The sequence below is a fragment of the Rhinolophus hipposideros genome, assembly GCF_964194185.1.
Source record: "Rhinolophus hipposideros genome assembly, chromosome: 7".
Classification (NCBI taxonomy): domain Eukaryota; kingdom Metazoa; phylum Chordata; class Mammalia; order Chiroptera; family Rhinolophidae; genus Rhinolophus; species Rhinolophus hipposideros.
The window spans coordinates 91,395,097-91,420,059 of record NC_138053.1 but is presented as its reverse complement, the minus strand read 5'-3'; the positions used below and the strand labels follow the sequence as shown (position 1 = coordinate 91,420,059).

Sequence of the window (24,963 nt, the reverse complement as noted above, 5' to 3'; positions counted from 1 at the left end):
TCCCCCCGTGGCGGGGAAGGGATCCCGGGCGCCGGCGGGCGGCCGCCGCGGCTGACAGACCCCCGGGCGGAGGCTCCGCGCCCGTGCGCAGCGCGCGGCCGGCATGGCGGCGCGGAGGAGCCCCCCGCGGGCGCGGGCGCGGGAGCGGGAGCGGCCTGGCGCCTCCGCCGCAGGTGGGCCGCGGGCGGGGCGGCGGGCGGCCGGGGACGCGCTCTCCTTCGCCGCGGTCGGCGCGGCCCGGGCGGGGCGTGCGAGGCTCGCGCTGCGAGGAAGGGGACGCCCGGGGCGCCGGCGCAGAGGGCCACAGCCGTGCGGGGCGGGCGGCCGTCGGGGACCCGGCTGCGGGTGCACGAGGGACGGGGCGGAGCCGCTGGGTCCGTGCGGCGAGCGGCCTGCGGGGCGGGCAGGGCGGGTTCCCGGGAAGAGCCGGTCTCGCGGGCCGGGGGCGGCCGGGCCCTGCGTGGTGGGGGGGGCACGGCCCCGGGCCTCGCGCCGCGCCCGCGGAGGATGTGGCCCCCACCTTCGCAGCGGCCGAGACTCGCTCGGCAACACAAAACTGGCTTTTTCCCAGCAGCGCCCCCGAGGACAAGAGCGGCAGCACAGGAGGGCGCGGGGCAGCACAAGTCGGCTCGCTGAGATCCGGGGCCACCACCTGTCCCGGCCTCTGCGCCCCGAGTTGGCGGCTGGGCCCTCCCCTTAGAAGTGAAGGGTCCTTTCCCTGCCGTCCTTTCAGTTGTGCCCTCGAGTCCCAGCTCCCAGGAAGATGAGCAGAGCTGCTTCTCAGTTTTGAGCGCATGCCCTTTTTGTAACCATCTGATGGCCACCCTGAGGGCGGGGAGCCCACCGGTGAATTGCCGGTTCGCAAGCACAGAGGCTGGGCTCCAGGTACCGCAGCGTTTATGGGAAATTGGCAGGTGTCACATCTGCTTATTGGTCCCAGTAGGAGTTTTTAGTTCACACAGCAAACGGGTGTCGCTCTTGGGTGTAGTGGAAACAGCACCCTTTGGGAGTCAAGACGTGATTCTAGATGTCATTCTGTCCAGGACTGTGTGCCTGGAAGCCGCAACCCCTCCGGACTTCTGTGTCCTCATCTTTACAATGGCACTGGCCTGGCTGATCCCTAAGTCCCTCCCAGTTTAGAATTCTGTGATTGACTTACCTCCCACTCTCAAAAGTTTGGAGAAGGAACTCATATTCCAACCTTTCTGCACCTTGGATTACTTTAGAATTAGCTAAATATTTCCTGATCTGTGTATTCATTTGAATTTTTTATTATGTTATTTTCTTCCCTTCTCCCTGCATTCGTTTTGGCAGAGAAAGCAAAGTTGGAAATGGAAGTAGGGCCACAGGTGGTAAAAACTGATTTGGAAGGTTTTGGAAAGGTGCCTACTCTAGGCTTAACATAATTACCAGGCATTTTTCCTTCCAATGCACCAAATTCAAGGTGTGCCAGCACTGTGAGCCCAGTGAGAATTCTTTCCTGCTCCAGCCTGTGGGGTCTGCCGTTGGTGGGCGGCAGTGGAAGAATGTGACTCAAGGATCAGGTTATGGAAAAAATTTTTCACCCAAACATAACTTCCAAGGACTTAGGAGCATAGTTTCCCTTCTTTGCCAGTGGGGGGAAAAAACGTTTAAAACCAATTGCCAAAGCTAGGATGCTGCAGGTTTTTAACCTACCCCTAACTCTTTTGGTAAGAGAGGTACCAAGATTTACTTTTGAGATAATAACAAGTGATAACAAGAAACAGTTGACAATAAAAAGCAAACGGACAACAGCAGAAAACCCACAGAATGGGCAGGATAGACAGGGGGTTTTGGTAGCCATTTTTATTATCTTTTTCTTTTCTTTTTTTCTTTTCTTTAGTTTTAGGTGTACAAAACAATGTAATAGTTAAGACATCTACACCCCTCACAAAATTTAAGTGCTTGAATATTGAGAATCATGAACGAAACATTTGTATGTCAGAATCAGAATGTGAGATAGGAAAGAGACAGTGAAGATCGTTTGGTTCAATGCCCTCAAGCCTGGAGAAGAAAGAGGAGGACGTCAGTTTCTCGAGAGAGACCTCCCCCAATTCAGAGAGATAAAGAATCTCATTTAACATCAGAGGTTGACTGTCAAGAAAAGAGAAGCAGGCTGCCCTCTCCCTCTTGTCCCGATTACAGTAGACCTGAGGTTTGGGATTGCCGCAGTGGGTACAGACCAGTTCCCGAGTGGTTCAGGAACGGAGGTGGTCAGGGGAGCTGGTGGTGGAAGCTCTTGAAGAAGCATGCTTTAGACGATTTGTGTCTCTTCTCACCCAGAGCAGAGAATAGTTCCTCAAGCATTTAAGAAAAGTGAACTAAATTCCTTCTTCTCTAGTAAAGAGAGAATCTTGCCCTAGGTCTTAGAATAACGCCTGGCGCACCTTGGGCATGTTTGTTGACCTGTGACAAGAAGGCCTCAACTTTCCTGTGACATCTGTAAAGTGACGGGAAAACAGGGCTCTGTGTCTTCCAAATCGACTGCTAGGACAGGCCGAAATGCCATGGAGGAAACGGCATTTCGGCCATGAACGGCCGATAGGAAAGAGGAAGTGGAAGAGATGGCAAGCCAGCGCCGGCGTGGGCTGGACAGAATCAGCCACCATCTAGGCACGGAGGGCTGGGTGGCACCGATGTCTGTGGACCAGACCAGCTCTTTGTCATTTTACTTGACAGTTAAAAAATGAACTTGGAGTTCAGTTTGTAGCTAAGGATTAGTTTGGTCACTTACCTTCAAACGCAAACATAGCCAATGGAATTATTAGTATAAATGTTGGGTCTTCCAGACTCAGGCACATTGATTCCTTCTTTTGAACTCTGGAGCCCAGAGAAGAGTCACTTGAACGGAGCGAGAGTTTATTACATCAGTTTTATCCATGGTACATGCCTCTGTTTTGTTCTTTGCATGTTTGTTCAGCTCAGTTCTGGGTACTTAGCTGATTGTCGTGATAGGACTTGTACAGCGAATGCTTGTTGACCTGCCGTGTACTGTCTTGCTCTTCGTGTTTTAATACTCCAGTGTCTTCTGCATGATACTTCACTGAGTGAATCACTCAATGTCGAGCTCATTACCTGTGAAGGTACAGTTCTCCCTCTTGCCTCCCTTCCAGGCTCCTCAACCTCCCTAACCTTTGTTTTCATTGTTTTTTAGAAACTGGTCACCTCCATGGAAGCCCTTGTGAAAAGTCTCTTTATCAAAACTATAGTTTCAGGTCAGCTAGGATAGATCTGTAGAACTAGGCATGAACCTCTACGGGCGGGAGTATTTGCTGGTATCTGTCAAGGCCTCGTATGTCGTCTTACATTCTCAGGGCATCTTTCCCCGTGCAAGTTTCGAGTCATGTTTTGAGTTTAGTTGAACTTCAGTTGTTTCACAACTGCTTAAAATCCTGTGCCTCGTGCCCCAACGTGACTACCTGGAACATGACTCTGAAACACGTTAACAAGGCCTTAGAGGACGAAGGGGAACAGTGGGTAATGACCTGGCGCCATTCTGTTTGTTCATAGCGGAGGCAGCTGGGCTCCCGAGCGCCTCAGCTCTAGGGGGAGACCCTGAGTTCCTGACTCTGGTGCCTGTTCACTGCCTGGAAACCATCCCACTAGGTGACCGCTTCACATTCTCACTTCCTGCCTTTTGTTTATGGGAGTATCATTAAGGGAAGGGAAAACACATCGGTGGCTCACTATTTCTGACATACATGTTAAAACTCAGGAGGGACCCCAAAGATAGACTGTTAGGCTTAAGCATGGCTGGATAACAGAACAACCCCAAATAAGTGAATCAAATTCATTTTTCCCATGTCAAAGCTTAGAGGTAGCTCCCAGACACTAATCAATCTGTGGTATGAGGGGCATAGGCTCCTTCCATTTGGTTTCCACCGGGCATGGCTTCCATGCCCACAGCTACTTCCTGCTCCACGATGGCTGCTGAGCATCAGTCATCACACTTATATTCCAGCTAGTCTGCAGCAGCAAGGGCAAGGGCAAAGTGCACATAACACTTCTTAGTCAGAACTCACACGGCCGTACCCGGCACCTAGAGAGGATGGAAACACAGCCTTTATTCTGAGTGGCGACGTATCCAGTCAAAAGTCAGAACTCTATTTCTGTGGGAGAAGAGAGAATGGATACTGGGCGAAGCTGGCACTCTCTGTCATGGAGACATATGGACTGGGTCCTGATTACATGGATTCACTGTATTCAACAAATATTTATTAACTGTTTACCGTGTGCGTAGGCACCAGGAAAACAGAGAGAAAACAGATGCAGTCTGGTCCTTAAGACGTTTACCTACATAGGGAGACAGACACTAATCAAACACAAACACACTTGTGTAAACTGACAAGTGCTGTGAAGGAAAAGGACACTGTGTGCTATGAGAGGGTGTAACTGCGATGGGATCCAGACTGGGGGTTGGGAATGAGTCAGAGAAGCTTTGCCCAAGGAAGTGACAGTTGAGCTGAGAATCAGAGAATGAGGCGGCTTGGCGGGGAGTGGCCAGTCCTGAGCAAGAGGAAGAGATGGGACAATAATGGGGAATCAGGCAGGCCACGAGGGCTCTGGAAGTAGGTGACCACCCATCCCTGTTTGCCTGGGACGGGGACCTTTTCACTGCTAAACCTGGGAGAGGCCCAGGCAAGCCAGGATGAGTTGGTCATCCTCCCTGAGGTCACATTACTAGTTGGGTTCCTTTATTATTAATTTCAGCAAAGTTCCTTTGTGGCTAAGCATGGCTCCCAGCCATAGAAAAACAATTGACTAGTAAAAGGAGCCCATCACATGGACCAAAGGGAGAGAGGCATAAAGCACAGGCCACACTTACATGTCTTTGGATGACATGATCAGTAAGACTGCTCTGTCTGCCATGATTTCTCCTAAGTAATGTGGGAAATTAATTGGCATGTGATAATATATTGGAGATAACAGAAAGATCAAGGGTGCAGGAAGCCTGTACTCCAGAGCAGTGTTTCTCAAAGCCGGCAATATGTTGGAATCACCCAGGAACCAAAAAAAAAGAAAAAAAATAGACGGGTGCCTGGTCCCCAGCCGAACACACCAGAAAGTCCACAGTTGGGGGCAGGGAGAGCCCCTTCTCGGTCATGGCGCCTCTCAGACTCCATGTGCGTGTGCGTCGCTGGGGAGCTTGGAAATCTGTTTCTGTGGGACCTGAGGGTGTATTTCTAAGTACCCAGCTGGTGTTGATATTGGAGGTCCATAGACTTTGAGTATAAAGCTCTATAATATGTGAGGAGTTTGTTTTGAAGCCACTGGTATCGTTTTAGGAGAGCAGACCTAAAGGACCACGTATAGGTAGATGGTCCCATGAGAGGAACAGGTAACGGTGGGGAGAAGGATGGGGTGGCTTCTGCCATGTACTTCCATCAGTGGTGGGACCATCTCGACTTTCGGTTCCGGGGGTGGTTCCTGGTTATGGAAGAACCAGCTCCCAAGGCTCCTGGCCAGGATGGTGCAGTGGGCAATGTGCCATTATCTCTCAGACCTTGTTCAGAGGCCTCTTAGCTCACTTCACTGGCTGCCGGGACTTGAGTTTTTTCTACAAGAAAAGCCACAAACATTTTTAAAAAGGCGATGACATGTCCATTGAATGTAAAACAGAACAAAACAAAAAAAACGCTCTTCCTTACTCCCCCCAAAAAATCACACTGGCTACAGAATGGAAAATGGCATTGGAGAAGGGAAGCTAGTTAGAAGGCTTAGTCGCCATTTAGGAACAGAGCACCGATGATTCTGATTAATGGATAAAGCAGCAGGGGGTGTAAGTGGCTACTGGCTTGTCTCAGAATGTACCTTTAGGTGTGTCTTCTCACATGTTCATAAGTCATTTGTATTGCGATGTGGAAGACAAGCTTAATTGTTAAGGTCTAAGAGTTGGGAGAGAGAGAGTGCTCCACAAAAACCATGGAGGGTTGGAGCAGAGCGCCAAATCCAGTGACATGAAATGTAGCAGGGGTATATGTCAGCTCCCAGGTCTCAAAGGCACAGACCTTGCACCCATGACCTGGATTTTCCTTGCTTCCTTTCCCAGGTTCGGAGCTAACTGGAAGGTAGACATGAGTCCGAGATTCTTAAATGCCTGCTCAGTGATAAAATCCTTATGTCTCAGTTATGTTTGCTGGTAGTGCCCGAGCTGAACTCACCCCTAAGGTCAGGCCTCTCTCCCAGGGACACAGCAGGCCCAAAGCATCTCTCTCAGGCAGGCAGGTCCCGACAGGAGAGGAGGGGCACAGCTGAGTAGAATCTCCTAAACCTCCCCATCATCTCTGTAATTTGGGGAAGAAGCAATGTGAGAGTGGCGGGCGGAGGCCAGCACCAGGTCTGCAGGAAAGCCCTGCCATCTGCGAAGGTGAGGACGGTGGGATGAAAGTGCCTGCGCCCCTCCCCTTTGGAAGATGGAGAGACACACTTCAGCAACAGGTCTAAAGACTAAGTTGACAGCAGTCTGAATGTGAGTTGATGGCGGTTTTATTTCTCAGCTGTACATCACTGATATAATTACAGGCTGCATCAGTTTGAATGTATGATCTAGGATGAGGTTCAGCAAACCACAGCCCCTGGGCCATATCTGTCCCACTCAGTTATTTTTTTTTAAGTTTATTGAGGTGACATTGGTTAGTAATAGTATATGAGTTCCAAGTATGCAATTCTATAATACATCATCTGTATATTGCAATGTGTACTCCCATTCACTATTATATGGCCTACGACCTAAGAATGGTTTTATATTTTTTAATGGTTGGAAAAAAATTTAAAAAAAGAATAGCATTTTTTCACATGTGCAACTTATATGGAATTCAAATCTCAGTGTCCTTAAGTAAGAGTTCTCTTGGGACACAGCTCTGCTGTGTATTGTCTTTTGGCTGCTTTCACTCTGCCAGGGCAGATTTGGGTAGTTGGGACAGAGACCAGATGGCTGGCAAAGCGTAAACTTCTTACCTCTGACCCTATACAGAGAGCTCACTGACCCCGGATCGAGAATGAAGAAGTGGTCACGTTATTGAATGCTCACCTGGTTGGGTCCCACTCGGGACATTGTGTTCTGACGTGGGGTCTCATTTAAGTGCCCGGGACAATGAAGAGACCCTTGCAAACCATGTCCTGTGAGGACTGGTGGAGAGAACGGGGAATGTTTAGAAGAGAAAAGGGCACAATGGAAATAGTAGCTGCCTTCTAAGTTTGTGCTTTTCAATTGTTTTAAATTCTTCCGTGAAAATCCCTCCGGTTTTCTGTACTGCAGTTCTGTAGTTAGTTCAAAGTGCACTGACCTTGAGTGAGAACATATGGGTTCAAGTTCAGACTTGTTGCTTTCTCTGGGCTTAGGTTTCTTCACCCCAAAGATGAAGCGTGCATGTGACAGCTTATCGGATGACCAGGTCCACAGTGAATTAAGGTTCAGCTTTCGTCTTAGAGGTGCTTTCAGGCCTGTAGGGGACACATCGTGAGTACACGGACCCCAGCGGCAGTGTGGACAGAGCTTGGAGGGAGCGGTTCTGCTGAGGCGCTGGTGTGTATCAAGCCTTGGAGAGCGAGTGGAATCCCAGCGCCTTCAGCCCAACACTGTGGTTCTGAGAAAGGTTGAAAGGTTGTCATACAGAAGAGGAATCAGACGTTCCTCATGACCCCAAGCAGAAACAATTGGTGGTTACAGGTCTGATCCCATCCACCTCTCTCTTAAAACCCTCCGGGGTCTTTCCTTGCTCTTCAGTTAAACATCAGCCTCAAAAGGCCCTGCTGATCTGAGCCTCGCCGGCCTCCCCTGCTTTCCTGGCCTGTGCGGTCCTGTCCATCCTCTGGGCCTGAGCTCTGCCCCTCGTCCTACGGGACGCCTTTCCGAGGCAGGTCTAGGTCAGGTTCCCATGTCTCCTGTGCTGACGGGGACCCAGTCCTTCCCTCTGGGCCGTTGCCTTGGTTGTTCTCCAAACATGGAGGGTCCATCTGCCAGGAGAATCCCGGCTGTTGCGTTCACAACTGTAGCCGCAGCTCTTGGCAGTGCGTGGCCTGCATCCATGTTCCTGGAATGACGACAGATTTGGGTCAGTAAAGAGAAACATTCCAGAGAAGAACGTGCACGCCCACAAGAGGAAGTGACTTCCCACCTGGAGAGGTTCATAAACACTGGTCCACCACAGGATGGAGGGAGATGGTGCAGGACTCAGCGAGAGGCGCATCTGCAAAGCGCCTGTGGGATTACGAGCACTCTCGTGGTTACTGTGTTTAATTTTGTGCCAACCCTCAGATATCACTGTTGGTCTCCGCCACTGGGGAGACTTTTGGGGATCATTGAGGCTAAGTGATTAGTCTGTGGTCCCGCAGCTAGAAAATAGCAGAATGAAGACAGAGCCCCAGCCTGTTCTGAAAACCCATTGTCTGTACCCAGCCAAGGAGGCTGCCTGGCTGGATGAAGTGGCCCTGGAGTTCTGGGTTTCCAGGAGAAGAAATGAAAACGTGCTCTTCAGTAGAAGCCTATATCACCTGCAGCCTTGGCGTTTTCATAGTTGGGCGGGTTTTAAAACCCCTCTGCACAGTTAGAAAAATAAACTTACCTTTTAAAGCGATGGGTTGCATTTCACACTCCTAAAGATGTGCTAAGTAAAGAAAGAAAGCTCTGCGCTATGATTTTATTAAACACACACGCACACCTCTCTCAGTGTTTGGCAAGGAGCAGTTTCCTGTTGTATTCCTGACATTCTTACCCACAGAAGCCGTGGGTAAAACAAACCCAGTCCTGTGGGGTTGTGTTCAGAATGTAAGCAGTTGCACGACAGGGCTACAGTTGAAGGTCTTCCTGGTCATGACTGTCAAGATAACACCCGTCCACTTGGTGGTTCTCTTCCTCGGTGATACTCATCTTGCCGTTGCGGGTCACAGTCCTTTGCTCAGTGGGAGATGTGCTTCTCAAGTGAGCAGAACCAGTGCCGGGAGGACAAAAGCAGGGAAAGGCTTTTCGCCTCATCATTTCAAAGCTGTATTAGGAGAATATGTTTTCTGAATATTTCCCCACAACTGCTAGACAGACAACAAACTACCCTATGCTTCTGCAAGAAGCAAGACGGTTTGAAAGACACGCAGCCTTTCCCACTGCTGTCCTGAGCGTTTCAGAAGCTCTAGTGGTCTGCCGGTGCGCCAAATTATTTAGAGACCTTGATGACCTAACAGGATTTGTTCTGCATGTTGAGCACTCGGTTCGCATATAGCTTAGTTTATTTGTTTGGACGAATGGACAATATTTTGCTTTATTCTTGAGCCTCTGAGTTTCTCAGAAGTAACCTGTGAGAAAGGTGACCCACTAGGGAATGGAGGTCTGCCTGCCACTGGGCATCCAGCTCAGGGTCTGTGTTAGTTTGCGTCCTGGCCAGACCCCAACACCAGGATGTGCTGGCCCCCCGGGAGCATAGGTCGTGGCCCTGTGGGCCTGGACAAGCTGACCAGTAGCCCTTCTCGTGAGGGCATCATATCACCAGACCATGAGCTCCCTGGGGAAAGGCCGTGTGTCTTTCACGTCACTTCTCGGCCTGCCAGCCCACGCCCAGCCCACCTGGGAAGAAGTGTAAGCCGAGGGTGAGGGGTGGGGCAGGGAGGCCCTTCCAGGCCATCACTGCCCACAGTCCCACTTGGCCTCCGTTTGCTCCTCTCTGCAGCACTTCCCGCCCTTGGCCAGAATTATCCAAAAGCCACGTGCACTTTTTCAGAGCGAGTCGTGTTCCGTGACACAGCTCAGAAAAGGGTGAAAAGTTTACCTGACACCTCTGACATGTCTGTGTCCTCCCCTTTGTACCCCACCCCCATCCCTCTGTCCTCTTGCCACAGGGAGAGGGTACAGCCATCAGGGCTGGCTGCCTCCCCACACCCCATCTTTGCTGCCTAATCTCCCTGTCTCTCTCGGCCACTCTTCCATCTCCTGCCGATTTTCCAAAATATGCCATTGCAGCAGATAGAAGTATCTGTTGTATTTAAATGAAATGTTTTATTTTTTACCTTGAATTTTTTAAACAAGCTGATTTTAATGTATGTATATGTCTCCATTCCCTCTGCTATCTCAGACGTCTACATTAAAGTGCTCTCATGTGTTTTAGCTCCGGCCTAATTTCCACCTTCATGGCCCATTTGATAGCCCTTCATCCATCCTCTCTGTCTCAGGAGAAGGTCACTGGGCTGGACCCGGGTGACAGTGGAGCCGTGTGGGGAGAAAGCACCACGATGTCATGCTGTGCCATGTGTCAGATGGGGAGAGGAGCTAGGGGACGCGGTGCGGCCACCCGTGGGGAAGCAGAGGTAGGAAAGTGTGGGCTGTGTGACCCAGAACACCCCTGAGAGTTTCGGAGGTGAAACCAGACATTGAGGAGTTTCCATGAGGGCGAGCTTCGGGCTCCCTGTAAACTGCCACCGGCATAATCGCTCAGTTTCCGGCTCTTCAGTGTCTTTTAGTTTTGTTTTCAGGTGTTTTTTTTTTCTTTTTGGTTTCCTGTTTGAATGTTTGAATTATTTCTGCCTTGGTATAGTTTAGAGAATGGAAAAAAATTCTAAGTAGAATTTTACCACAAAAAACGGTATCTTTTCTTTTTTGTTGTTCAGTTCTAGTCAGTGGTCCCATGTGCCATCTACAGTGTGAGTGATCACAGACCCGATTTTAGTCTCAGATCCCACGTTGTGGATTTCAGGAGGTGCTGTCGTTACTGGAGGATATCTTAGCTACTAAGTCTTACTTCTGATGGTAAGGGTTGGGGTCTCCGGGCATGTCTGAGAGCTGATGTCTGGGGGTGTATGAGACCCACTTAATCCATTTCCTAATATAATAGAGATGCTCAGGGCTTTACGTAGAGCCTCACTTCAGCCACTACCCAAGTGGACCAGTCCAAAAGGATTCAAAAGAAATTTCACTTTTTTGTCTCTGGATGACCATTGAAAAGGAGCAATGTTCGTAATTCCTGGCCGTGCTTCTGTTTGCTGCCTCTTGCAACCCTCACTTTCTGGACATTCTTTGTTGCCCAAACCTCTTGCCACCCACACTCACTGAGTTTCTTGCCTTTATTCTCCTTTTTATTATGTTGAATGACCGAATCCCTGGTGGTAGAGCCTTCTCCCTCTTCCTGCCAGTCCTGTCAGCGTCCCACAAGGCCAGTTCCGTTAGGCAGAGGCTTCTCTGGGGCAGGGGGGAAGTAGGTGGGCCATTGCTGAATTCTCCATGGCATGCTGGGTGAAGGGGGACCCCGGTGAAGATTCTGACATGGGAAATTTTATCTGCTCTCTGCTGTATTGGGGGAAATGAGATTTGACTCACAAGATCATCAAAGTTTTGATCAGATAGTGTTTTTACTAGGCTTCTCATTTGTGGTCTTCTCTGCTGTTTTTGAGTTGTCCTCCAATTTTTGACACATGAAGGAAGAAATTGTTTAAATTCTCTTAAAGTCTTCATGCCCTTGCTGTAGCAAAGCTGATTTGAAGATTTCCTCAGCTGAACAATCCAAAGGCAGGATTGGGGTTTGCAGGAGGGAATTCCTGCCTGTTCTCAGGAATTTTTTTCACACTCCCGTTCCCGAATCTGATATATAAACTGTTTTCTGTTCTCAACGATGAATCATGTCCACAAAATGACGGCTGATATTACCAACCACCTGGGTTCAAAAAGCCCATTTTCCCGATTTCCCAACTCACTTTTCTCGGGATTCGGGAACGTAACAGTGAAAAACAATCCTGAGAACGGTGGGAATTCCCACCTGGAAACCCTAGGTAGGATAGGCAGGTGATGAGGCGTGCGGCTTCTGGCATCACATCACCCTGTTTTTGAATTCCACCTTGACCACTTGTTACATCTCTCTCTCTCTCTTGCAGTTTCCTCACCTGCAAAATAAGGGTGATTAGAGTAATAGCAATAAAAATAATAACGACCATTACCTGGGTATTTACAGTAAGCCAGATGGCGTGCTTAGCGCTTTCCCAATGTTTCCTTCAACAGACACAACAGCTCTAAGAGGCAGCTACTGCTAGGATTCCCATGTCATCACATAGTAACCGTAGTAACAGTGAGCATGCATCGAGCCCTCCTTGTGTCCCAGGCACTATAACGTACCATTTCCAGCTCTAGGTTAAGAAACAAGCTGAGGGAGGTGAAGTCACTTGCCCAGTGAATGGGCAGGGCCGGGATAGGACTCACGCCGCGGGGCTCCAGGGCCCCCTTCTACCTCAGTGGCGTTTGCAGGAGCAAGTGAACTAATCCCTGTAAATCTTAGCACAGGGTCTGGCACATAGCAAAAGCTCCAACTAGCTGTTTTAATGGTCAGTGGAGGCATACTTCTTCCTACTAAAATGTTGCACGTTCTTCCCTTCCTTTGATTTGGAAGCCCCGCTCCTAATATTATCACCCGAGACACCTTGGCGCGGCTGGTGTGCCTTCCAGGAAGGGGTCTAGTGTCACGTCCATGAGATGTGGGAAGTGGCCGTGCAGCCAGACCAGGGCCACGGGGAGTGAAGGGAGCAGCTTGCTCTCCTTTGACTTCATGACTGCTGCTCCCAGATCGCTCCCTGGTACCCAGGCTTGCATGGGGAGGGGGTGTGAGCCTCCCGGGGTGTTTTCTGATAAGCTCATCCTATCACCCTTGCTTGAGTTGTAGGAGGGATTTTGTTTTGAGGATATGGGCAGTAGGCTAGGGAAGTGTGTGTGTGTGTGTGTGTGTGTGTGTGTAGAGTGGGCAGAACCATGGTCTGCAGTGGGTCTCGGGGGAGAAGGCCCTGGTTCGGGGTCTCAGATCAAATGCCCCCCAGGGGTCAGGTGGTAACTTAAAGGAATGCAGCAGGTTGGAAGGAGTCGGTGACAAATGAGAGCAGTGCCACCGAGGGGCAGCAGCCAGGCCCCCCCAGACATCGCCTGCCCCCCAAGTCCACACAGATGAGCACCGCCCAGTGGGAAGTAGGCAGAGGCTCTTCACAAGGGATGAAAGGTGAGCAGGAAATGCAGACTACAGTGAGGAATCATAACTGGGCCGGGCATCCAGGGAAATAGACGCTCTGGAACATGCGGGATGGGGGGGCGTTAATTGGCAGGGTTGTCGTAGGGGCACCTTGGTGACAGCTGTGCACACCCTTTGATACAGAGTTTCCTCTGCTTGGAATTATCCTGAAAGCTACTGTGGACTGCAGGGGCTGCTGGAAGAGAATGTTTGTCTCACTGATGTTTGTGAGTGACACATGGAAACAATCAGGTGTGTCCTTAAGGCAATGATTATGTGTATGACGAGCTAGCTTTCTACTGAAATAGGATGCGTTCTTTAAGGAGAATAACATAGATCTGTATGTAGTGATGGGAAAAGATGTCCTAGTTATAATTTGATGTGGAGTTGACATGAAGAGAAAAAACAAACTGTAAAATACCGTGCAATATTCCATTTTTCTAGAAAGTGTTTATGACTACAGTAGACGAAATTATGTATATCACACAGAGAAAATTCTCGTTCTTCCGTGATGTCAAAGATTTACTAAAAATATTTACATATTTCAGTATTTTCAATGTTGGGAAATCAAACTGAATTAATAAAAGTCTAAATTATAGGTCTTTAAATTAATTTTAAAGACAGTATCGCTCTACATTTTTAAACAATTTATAAAAAGTTTTATTAAATTTCTCACTGGGAGTAAATCTATAATGAATAGCTAATCAGTTCTAAACAATAAGCCCTTGTGTTTGAAAATGTCCTTTTCAGTAATAAAATAAAAGTACGTGTATTTTTATTTGCTGGTTACTTTGGGTGCCTTTATCTGCTGGTAAATTCCTTATTTAGAATGTACGTGCACACCAAAGATCAAGAAAGCTAACAGTGTAGATTCTAAATCAATGAGCCGTTTACTGTAGTCGGTCATTGGAACTTTCCTGAACCACGTACTGTGGAGGAAACCCTCACAGTGCACCCCAGGAAGTTTGGCCGTGGTCCAGAGGCCTCTTCCTGATTTGCACTTCAGTGTTATACGTGCTCAAACAGAAGACGATTAGGAATCTACTGCACAGAGTAAACGGTTGCCAGTACACAGTAGAGCTCTCCAGACAGGTTCATTTCCCCTGCTGTCGAGTCAGGAAGGAGAGTGTCTGTCATAGCAGCACATCCATCTCCATCGCACCCGTCTTCTTCTAAATGAACCACTTTCTGGAAATGCTCTCAGTGCCTGCTCGTCTGAGTCACATCGTTCCATGCGCTCAGGTGATGCTGTGTGTGATGGCCGTACTGATTTCAGAACATCACAGTGGGCAGAAGCGGATGGTGGCGGCATCGCTGGAGGCCCCTGGTGTGATTGCTCCCCCCCATTCTCCCCACACGCCCACCCCCACCCCTACTCCACTGTGTGCGCGGTGCCATGCCGGGCAGAATTCCTGGCATCGTTCTTGGACTCAACAGATATTCAGCACGGCATGGCGCCCTGTGCTGGTTCTTAAATCTTGCTTTCTGCCCTTCCCCAGTGAGCTCAGTATTTTGCCCCCATTTTACAGTCAGGACAACTCAGGAGAAGAGAAGTTAGGTTTCCCACAGTCACACAGACTACATTAGTAGGGGAAGCAGGTTTTTGGTTCAGATTTGAGGGATTCTGAAACTCACACTCTTTATGTTCACTGTTCCTCTTGAATTTGGGGAACAAAGATATTCTTACATGTGACACAGATCATAGGAGGATTATGTGTTTCTTTAATTTTTGAAGGCTTTAACAATGTGTATGTAAATCAACGATGACATAGAGCAGGTAAAAATTATCCAGTGTGTCTTTTTTCCGCCTTAAAGAAAGCAGATTTGGGTAATTGTCATGTGATCTTTAAAAGAAGTTTTTCATTTTCGTAGGAAACGACCAAGTTCACTCTTGGACCTTACTCACAAGCCATGCCTTAGACACGGCGTGGAGACTAGCCAAGGGGTCTGTGCTGTTGGCAGTTTCGTTTCTGGTGGCCGCCCTCTGCTACTTCAGGAGGCTGCATGTGCGTCTAGGGCACCGGCTGAAATGGTACGTGGTGTGTCATCTCGAAATTTCTAAAATACCCTTGTTATCAACGTAGAATGTTGACATTGTTTCCTTTACCTTTTAGGTGGATTGGATATCTGCAGAGAAAATTCAAAAGTAAATATTTTCATGCATATGTTTCCTTATTTTTAAGATGCAGGAGGAGGAAAGGGGAAATTAATGACCTTTTACTTTTGGTTTGGTCCAGGGAACCTCAGTGTGGAGGCAGAAGTTGATTTACTCGGTTACTGTGCAAGAGAATGGAAAGGGGAGACACCGCGTGCCAAGCTGATGAGGAAGGTAAGTCTGTCTGCAAAGGTCATGGAAGATGGAAAATTTGTGTGTGGAATTCCAGAAACAAACATTCCGTTCTGCTTTATGGATCCAGAGATCAACTAACACCAAATGTGACATAAGGAACAATTGTGGCTCTAATTTAAAAGCCAAACAGCTGCTAGACATTGATTTCGGGCCTTTTCCTTAGAGCTAGTGCCCTTGAGGATTTGGGTATATTCAGCCTGTGAGCTGAGAAAACACAAGCGTTGTACTCTTTTCAGTGTCCCCTGGCCAGTCCTGTAAATCTCTGCACGTGCAGGGGAGACCTCTGTCCTTGACGGGATCGGGCCCCTTGGCAAAAATATGCTGAGGATTTTTAGAATTTTCCGTTGCACCAGTCTTAGTAAATATGCCCAGCAGTACTGCCTTGCCACTAGCAAAAGCAAAAAGAAGAGAAAACAAAAAAGTGGGCGGTACATTTAACGCCGTCCTCGGCATTGTCTTAAAGTTGACAGTGGTTTTCACTGCGGTCGAGTTGGATCCATGAGCTCCCCAAAATGACATTCCCTGACTCGGGGCTTCCAGGAACTTATCGTCTAAAATAGCATGGCACAGTCCCTGTACATGCAAAAGTCACTTGAAAATGATACATGGTCACATTCATAACTTATCATTGTTCTGTTACTGTAACACCCCACTGAAAATACATTCAGTTCACTTTCCTTATCTCTTATGCAGTGGAAGGAGAAAACCACTTTCTCTTTTTGTGCTCATAGGCTTATGAGGAGCTGTTTTGGCGGCGGCACATTCAGTGTGTTCGGCAAGTGAAGAGAGACAAGTACGATGCGCTCAGATCAGTGTTGTTTCAGATATTCAGTCAGGGCCTCTCTTTTCCTTCCTGGATGAAAGAAAAAGACATTGTGAAGGTATGTCCTCACCCTGCAAATATGCGAAGTGTCTCCTTGACCATAACTGTGACACAGTGGGCTGCTGAGGTTGAAGGAACTCTGAGGGGCTCTTTGACCAGGTCCTCTGTCTCTCAGGTCAGTTTGCAAATCAACCATCTCAGAAGCATGGTCATACTCAGTTTTGTTTGCTTTTAATGCCACTATCTTTTCTTGGGAAGAGCATCTGTCCTTTACAATAAGTAAGGTGGTCTACTAAAATTCACTTTTCTTCTCTACAGTTACTCGAGTTCTGACAAACGCATACAGTGTATAACTACTGCCTTCAAATCCCTCACTTCTCTTTATAGTCACCCCCAGCTCCTGGCAACCACTGATATGTCTTCTGTCCCTGTAAGTTTGCCTTTTCCGGGATGTCATATCAAGGGGCTCATCCAACATGCAGCTTTTTGAATCGATGTTTTTCCCTTAGTTGGCATCATGCATTTGCAGTCCGTCCCATTGCTTCTGTGAATTTGTGATTCTTGCCTTTGTACTGTTGCATGGTGTTCCCCGATGTGAATGTGACACGGTTTGCTTACCCACTCACCAGTGGGAGGACATCTGGATTGTTTCCAGATGAATACAGCTGTGATAAACACTCCCTTGCAGGATTTTGTATGAACATAAGTTTTTGTTCCTTTTGGGTCAATACCCAGGAGTGACATTGCTGGGTGTGTGTTTAACTTTATAAGAACCTACCAAACCGTTTCTCAGAGTGGCTCTGCCATTTTACATTCCTACCAGTAATTTCTAAGCATTCCCGTTGCTCCGCATTCTCACCAGCACTTGGTATTTATTGTCAGGGTTTTTTGTTTGTTTATTATTTTTGTTTGTTTCATCCATTCTGATAGGTATGTATTAGTGTCATTGCGCCTTTAGTTTGCATTCCCCTGGTGAGTCCCAAAGTTGAGCTTATTTGCCATCTATATTATCTTCTTAGAGAAGTGGCTGTTCAAATCTTTTGCCCATTTTATCGGGTTTTTTGTTGTTTTAATTACTGAGTTTTGAGACTTCTTTATATATTTTGAATGCAAATGCTTTATGAGACATGCGATCTGCAGATATTTTCTGCCAGTCTGGGCCTTGTTTTTTCATTTTCTTAACAGTCTAAGGCAATACATTCTTGATGAACAGCCTGAATTTTCAGTTTGAATGCAGTATGCCTTAATCTAGGACGTACATTTAAGGATTGAGGAGCAAAGAAATATAAAGTATGTGCATATACATAGCCACACATGTTCTAGCCCCTTAACCTTTTTTACTTAGAATTGTTTTATTAGCTTCATGTCATCTAGCAAATACTTATCAAGTGTGTGTGGTGTGCTGGCCTTGCTTCTTGTTGCTGAGGACGTGACGCAGCGGGGACCCTGACTCCACAAGCTGAGCTGGGGGGAATGCACTGGGTGTCTGTGAAGAATCAGACCCTTCCGTCTGTCATAATCTCATTGAATCCTGGCAGAGTCCTGTGAGATGGATGGTACTGTTCCCGATTTACAGCAGAGGATGGGGCTGACAGGTTAAGTAGGCGGCTGGCCGAGTAATCTCCCAGCTGTGAGTAACAGGGCTGAGTTTGAACCCAAAGTACATCATTCTGAAATCCACATGTTCCCGGCTGTACTATGTAGCTCTAACATTGTTTGGTTAAAAATAGTTTCTAAATGGACATATCTAGGAAGTTTGGGAAATGTTTTATCCAAAACGATCGTTTCTGTAGACTTAATCTTTTATTTAAGTTTTCATCAGTTGTGAAATTATGAATTAAGAAATGATCCAAATCACCAAATCCACAAATCTAAACAAAAAAATAAAAGAGTGTTTTTCCTTAACTGCTGTTATAGTCTTTTTCAATGAAGAGCGCTCAGTGAAAGGAGATGATATGCTGTGACACATTCCAAATTGTGTGTAATAAATGTTGAGATACTAATTGTTGTTGGCGTCTTGTTCCTTTTCAAGCTTCCTGAAAAACTGCTCTTTTCACAAGGTTGTAATTGGATTCAACAGTACAGTTTTGGTCCTGAGAAGTACACAGGCTCACATGTGTTTGGAAAATTACGTAAATGTGTGGAATTATTGAAAACACAGGTGAGTGTTTGGGGGAGGGGGATGGTAAAAGACTAGGAATGAAAGCATCCATCCCACTGCAGCCACTTTTCTCTGATGTCAGGCTTCTCACTTTATGTTCGGTGGGTAGGAAATGCAGGCAGAATTGCTGCTTCCGGTAACTGATGATTTCTTCTTTCAAGTAATGAACTGGATCAGTGTTGTTCTCCATGATAGTCAGGCCCGTTATGGGTTAAGGAGCCCTTCTCGGTTGGCCAGGAAGCCTCAAGAATCATGTGCTTTTGTTTCCCCAGAAAAATGTGGTACAAGTGCCGGACAAGGCACTCAGAAGCGTCCTTCCAAAACACGCCCTATTAATAAGGGGTGGGGGGGCGGGGGGGCGTGACAGCGTAAATGTTGTAATCTGACTCAGAGTTTTTCCTGCCAGATTTTGGATTATTGGAATGAACCTTCCTCGGGAAACACCATAACCTGTCTGTGCCATAGTTTTCTTGTCTGTAAAACTGAACTATAACTCGTGTCTACCCTGTACGGTTATTGTGAGGATTCAGTTGTGAGAATTAGTACACGAAGAGTATTTTAGACTGTGCCTGGCACGTGGTGAGTTAAAGAACACTAGCCAGGGTCAGCTTTGGGTAACTCAGCGATCTTACTCAGCAGCTCTAGGAAGTGAATTGCTTAGTATTTTACCTAGTAGGCAGTGCTTTTATGAAAAAAAAATATTTCATCGGAACTAGTTTGTTACTGTAAAAGTAATATATATTTATGGTTAAAAAAGTCAGTGTCAAAAAACATAAAATGAAAAATTCCATCCCCCTCCATAAATCTGTGGTTTATTTGATAAGTACTTTAAAAATTATGAATGGCATGTGTGTTCACCTCTGCCCCTCTAAATTTCTCTTTCACATCTGGGTTTTTAGTGGATCGACTTCAGTGCAATTAAAGATTATCACAAGAGAGGAAGTATGTGCAACATTCTTTTCTCTGACGCCATTCTGGAATATAAACTGTACGAAGCGCTAAAGTTCCTCATGCTGTATCAAGTCACTGAAGTTTATGAACAAATGAAGATGAAAAAGGTCATCCCCAGTCTCTTTAGACTCCTGTTTTCCCGGGAAACATCAGCTGATCCTTTGAGCTTCATGATGAATCACCTAAATTCCGTAGGCGACACATGTGGACTAGAGCAGGTACCTGGGGCCGCAGAATCCTGTGTGTTTCATTAAGGATGATATTGGCAATCCTGGAACATGTAGGGGTTTGGCGTTTGCTCTCCACGGTGATAAGACCAGCTGCACTGAGGTGGTGGGTTGATGCTATTGCCCCTCGAATGAGGGAACAGAGAGAAATAAGCCTTACGCCCCAAGCTGGCTGTTGTGCGTCTTTTCAGCCCCATGACTAGAGAACGCCAGTGCTGGGAGCCCTTCTGACCTTGCATGCTGCTTCATAGCTGATAATAGGTTCTCCCACAACAGAGGTTCCTCAGGAAAAAGTCCCATTGGAAAATGAGCGAGTGTTTGGGAAAGCATTTGATTACTTACTGCAGATACATAGAAATTACTGAATAGTTTTAAATCCAGAAAGTGCTTTTCTATCCCCATAGAAAAGGGGCTTTGTTTTGTTTTTGCTTTCCTAGGAAGCACACAAAATAATCTGACCTCTTCATATAAATGGATTTAAAATGACAGAAAACTGATTGGAAAACTGTGATTTTTATTATGAGTATTTCTTTACTTTTTATTAATCCCCTCCCCCCAAACACCTTTTCCCTGTGATTTCTTCATGCTAGTGTAGAGAGATGTTCTTCTGCTTGTCCCCTGCCTCCCACGCCGTGGACATTTGTTCCTAACTCTGCCCACTCAGTGCTTCATGTGTGGGTCTATAAACAATTATACATCGTTTCACAAGATGCTGAAGAACACACTCCCGCCGCTGGTGGGAGGGCTGCAATTCAGAAATGTGTATTTGTGACCTCTTTTTCATCTCTTCCCCAGATTGATATGTTTATCCTTGGGTATGCCCTTGAAATCAAGATAAAAGTGTTCAGACTGTTCAAGTTTAACTCCAGGGACTTTGAAGTCTGCTACCCAGAGGAGCCGCTCAGGGACTGGCCGGAGATCTCCCTGCTGACCGAGGATGACGTCCATTACCACATTCCCATCTTCTAAGTCTGGCGTGGACTGGGCACCTGCCCAGGACAGTAGTCACGCTGGTGAGGAAAGTGTTTCTGGAAAACCAAAGCTAGTGTGGTAGCCACTGAAGGGATTAGGACCTTCTTCCCGGGATCACAGGTCCACTGGATGCAATAGCGCACACACGACTTTTCTTTTCAGTGATTTCCTCCAAAGCAGCTGCACTAATCGGTTTGTGGGTTCGTGATTTGACCTTGTTCCTAAGGGCAGCGGTCCCTTCACACATGGCGGGCCATTAAGGGCACGAGACCATTTAATTTGGACAAGAACAACAACAGAAAAAAAATAGAGAAGAAACTGAGTAGGAAAAAGGACTAACCTAGGAAGAGTGAATTTTTTTGTCTGTCTCTTTTACAATCTTCCTTTCTTGTCTTTGGTTGATTTTGGATCCTCATAGACTTGGCCTTATTTTATACCATTACCTTTCCAGGAATCTCTATGGTATATTGATTTTCCACGTGATTAACTGTAACATTATGTGTGTGTATGTATGTGTGAGTGTGTGTGTGTATATATGTGTATGTATATGTATATATGTATGTGTATGTGTGTATATGTATGCATAGATGTATATACATGTGTATGTATATGTACACACATGTACATGTGTATGCACATGCATATACATGCGTATGTATATACATATACATACATATGTGTGTATACATATACATACACACACACTCACACCTGTCCACACGTATAGTTTTATACATACACATATACATAGATAAACACATATACACAGATAACCACTACTTTGGAATGTTGTACAATTTATTTTATATCTCTTTACATTTTTTGTTACTGTAACATCTGGCCAGGTTAATACATTTTATGTAGATAAAAAAGATAAGTACTGTAGATTAAGGCAACTGAATGACAATTATTGCACTGTCATGAAAATATTAAACTGTGGTGGAGTTACATGTGCCTTTAGCGTGTGTTAGGTAGAACCATGCCCCTCTTCCTGCAAAGATGGTGCATCCTAACCCCCAAAGCCTGTGACTATGTTGGGTTGAATGGCAAAGGAGAAGGATGCAGGTGGCATTAAGGTACTAATCCACTGGCCTGGAAATAGGGAGATTATTCTGGGTCGATCAGTATTCACAAGGGTTCTTACAAGTGGAAGAGGGGGTTGGAAGAGTGTCAGAGTCTGAGGGAAATGAGAAATCTGGACGGACAGTCGGAAGGAGATGCGACAAGCTGGTGTCGGAGGTGGAGGAAGGAGCCCTGGGCCAAGGAACGTGAGTGGCTCTGGGAGCTGCGAAAAGCAAGGGAACAGCGCCTGGGGCCTCCAGGAGGGGACTCAGCCCAGCCGGTGCCTGATTTGAGCCCAGTGAGACTGTGTGGGACCTCTGACCTCCAGAACTGGAAGGTAAGCCATTCGTGTTGTTTAAGTCGCTAGGTTTGTGACGATGTTTACAGCAACCATGGACCGCTCATAGACTCAGGCAAACCATTTTGGGCTCATCTTTATTTTGGAAATACTTTTCTAGTTTATTTTAGTCATCTTTATTTCGGAGGTACTTTGCTAGTCTGTTGTGAATTTTAATAAATACAAAATAACTTTTAAAATCTTGGCTAATGACATACTACTTCAAGATTACAAATCCCTTCTAAGAGTGGCTGCCTTAATGTGTTCAAACACATTATGTCCACTCAAAATGTCCACTCAAGTGGACATTTTCTCACATGTTCATATCATACGTACTATAAATAAAAAAGGTACGTTAGATGCTGTGGTATGCGAAAATCCCACTCTGACTCTTTGGTAATCGGGATAATCATCTGAATGTACATTAGCTGGACATCCCGTCAGGCCTTGTGTGGTGCCTGCCATCCTTTTGTTTTCTGCCTGGAGAGTAATGAGCTCAGACCCAGGGGCTTTGTGTTATTTTGAGAGCCGCACAAAACAGGAGTTTTTAATAGATCTCTACAGCCCTTTCCTGCTTGGACGCATCTATGGTTGCGCATAACCCCTGTCAGTTAATGGACTTGTTGGAAATTGTCCCCTGGATGTATTACTGTGACCCAGAAAAATGCCCTCTACCCTTTGTGTTCACAAGCCGACACTATGACAGCCTGCAGTGGCCTGCTGTGGCTGACATGCCTAGAATTGCTGCTCCCCACGTCTGGCTCCACTGGGGCCGTCCAGGTACCTACAGGCCACTGCATGTTCCCACTCGCCGTGCATCGCCTTACCCAGTGTCATGACGTTCACATCAATCCAGGATCGAAAGGAAGCGCTCTCACAGGGATCGGCAGCCCATGATTCTGCGACGTATCAGCCCATTATGTTTCACCTTAACTGTGTGTAGGAGGACAGGGCAGGGTGGGGCAGGAATTCTTTAACTAGAGGAGCAAGACCAAATTGTGAGGAAAAAAAGGACATTTCAGTACAACGCAAGTAAAAAGTAAAGGAGACCTTTAAATAGTTGCTGTGTTTTGGGAAGGCATCAAAACAAAATTTTAAGGGAGGAGGTATTGGGTGTTTTGTTGTATTTGTTTCTAATTCAGTTGTATATTGAATGTAACCAAGCTAGTTAGAAGCAGCTGTATATAAATGAGCACCCCTTTTAAATGCCACCAATAAATTAGAGGTGAATTTCCTGTGTGATGCTAACATTTAATGTTTTTCTAACCTTTATGTTTTAAATGATGAAAGGATTATAGCAAAAATGAAAACATAAGCCCATGTCTTTTTCTGATTTTAAAATATTTCTCTCTTAAATTTGGGACAGACGTGTCCACACTAAGGGGTTGTATGAATATTAGTACAAGACTGAATTTTCTTATTGTGGTAAAAATATATATATCCTAAAATGTACCATTTTAACTGTTTTTAAATGTCCAATTCAGTGGCATTAAGTACATTCACATTGTTGTGCAGCCATCACCACCATCCATCCTTAGAATAGATGGCGGTGATGGTTTGTTATCTTCAACACTGACATTTTTCATAGGAGGCAAGTTTAATTCTCTCACCTGGTACCTGGATTTCGTTTACTTTGCACGTTCTCTTTATATCACACCCTCCTAATGTGACTATTTCCTCCAGGCTTAAAAGATCTCCAGTGTAGCCATCCAAAGTAAGGGAGGGTAGGTCACCCAATGGATGGAGCAAATCATGTTTTACTTCACCTCCAAAATAAACAACCATGGGTGGCTTCTGGTTTCTCCTAGAAAAACCATCATTTGAAAGTTTCCCCCAAGAGACTGTGTTAATTCAGGGCCACCTTGGTGACTTCAGTTTTTTGGATGTGGGCCTTCACAGTCTTAAACCAAAGTCATTTCCACCATGGGGGAGCCAGGAGCCTTCTCTAGTGTAGAGAGAGCCCCAAACCAAGCTAGTGCAGGAGGAGCCCAGATCAGGGGGCATGCAAGTGAATTTTCCAAGGACTTAACTGCAAATGAAGTTTGGATGGAAATATTTGTCATTATTATATATCAGGTGATTTTCTCATATTTTAGTGAGGTCAAAGAAAGACCAGTTTAATTTTGTCCAAGCTGGTCTTGGGGAGGAAAAAAAATCTAATTTATGAGTACTCTGCAAATGTTGGGAATTCAACATTAAAGAAGGTAAATGTTTTTAACCCAATATGTTAAAACCTATACAAACATGAATAGAAGGATGACTGATTCAGTCATTTTAGTTTTGTTTAAATAACATGTTCCTAGAGCTGTGTGATTCTTCACTGCTTAAGACTCGCTACTGGGTAAAATTTTAGAATATAATCTATAGTTTTATGGATCTAAAATTTTAACAGTCTAAGGGGTTGCTTGTCACAATTTGATGATTGTTGTTTTACCTTATTGACTGTTGTATTGACTGTATTTAGGTATACTTTATATAGGTATAGCTTTCTTGGAATTCTGTTTTTGTCACAATGTTTGTTTTACAGTCAGACACAAAATTAAGTGAGCCCAAATTTGCGGTCACTTCTGTGTTATTTGGTCAAAATAGTTGAGTCTTCCCTTACTTTACTTTGGCTTTAATCCTGTCACACTCCTGGAGGCCAAGAGAAGGAAAGCTTATCTGGGCGACATGGTGTATAAGTAACAGGGAGATGGCTCACTCACACATCCAACCACCCCTAGACCACACTGCGCCGCAGCCCCGTCAGCAGGGCAGCCATGTGTCCGCACTTTTAGATCACAGAATGTGTTTGCGGAAACGAGACAGACCTCTGTGTGGGACGCGTGTGGTACAGAACCCGCGTGGATGAGGGGGCTTCACGTGGGACGGTGAAATTGTATTCCTACCTGGTGGCTCTGGGAAAAAAACACATTCTCTGTTTAAAAAGCCAAGTTTCTGTATGTAATTGATTTGTTGGTCTTTATCGTCGGTGTCATCAGCTCTTAGATTGCTGTTAATATGTAAGTCATTTTACTGCCACCAGTGGTCACTTATTTGTAATATTTCTTGGGAAGTTTGGTCGAGAGAGTTTCCTAAAATAAAAATCATTTTT

General features: G+C 46.2%; 1 protein-coding gene across 3 annotated transcripts; it reads left to right on the top strand.

The window, feature by feature from the left end:
- On the top strand, nt 1-24,963 carry OTULINL (OTU deubiquitinase with linear linkage specificity like). Of its 3 annotated transcripts, XR_013993600.1 has the most exons (9): nt 1-173; nt 14,859-15,018; nt 15,101-15,132; nt 15,224-15,315; nt 16,068-16,217; nt 18,192-18,320; nt 19,220-19,489; nt 20,294-21,869; nt 22,561-24,962. XR_013993600.1 is itself a non-coding variant. In XM_081052982.1 (8 exons), the coding sequence occupies exons 1-8, from the start codon at nt 104-106 to the stop codon at nt 20,465-20,467; spliced, it is 1,077 nt and encodes a 358-aa protein (XP_080909108.1). In that variant the 5' UTR covers nt 1-103; the 3' UTR covers nt 20,468-24,963. The 3 variants fall into 3 exon arrangements, 2 of the variants coding, with proteins under 2 accessions (XP_080909108.1, XP_080909109.1); XM_081052982.1 differs by having other exon boundaries at nt 20,294-24,963; XM_081052983.1 differs by lacking the exon at nt 1-173 and adding an exon at nt 13,137-13,238 and having other exon boundaries at nt 20,294-24,963.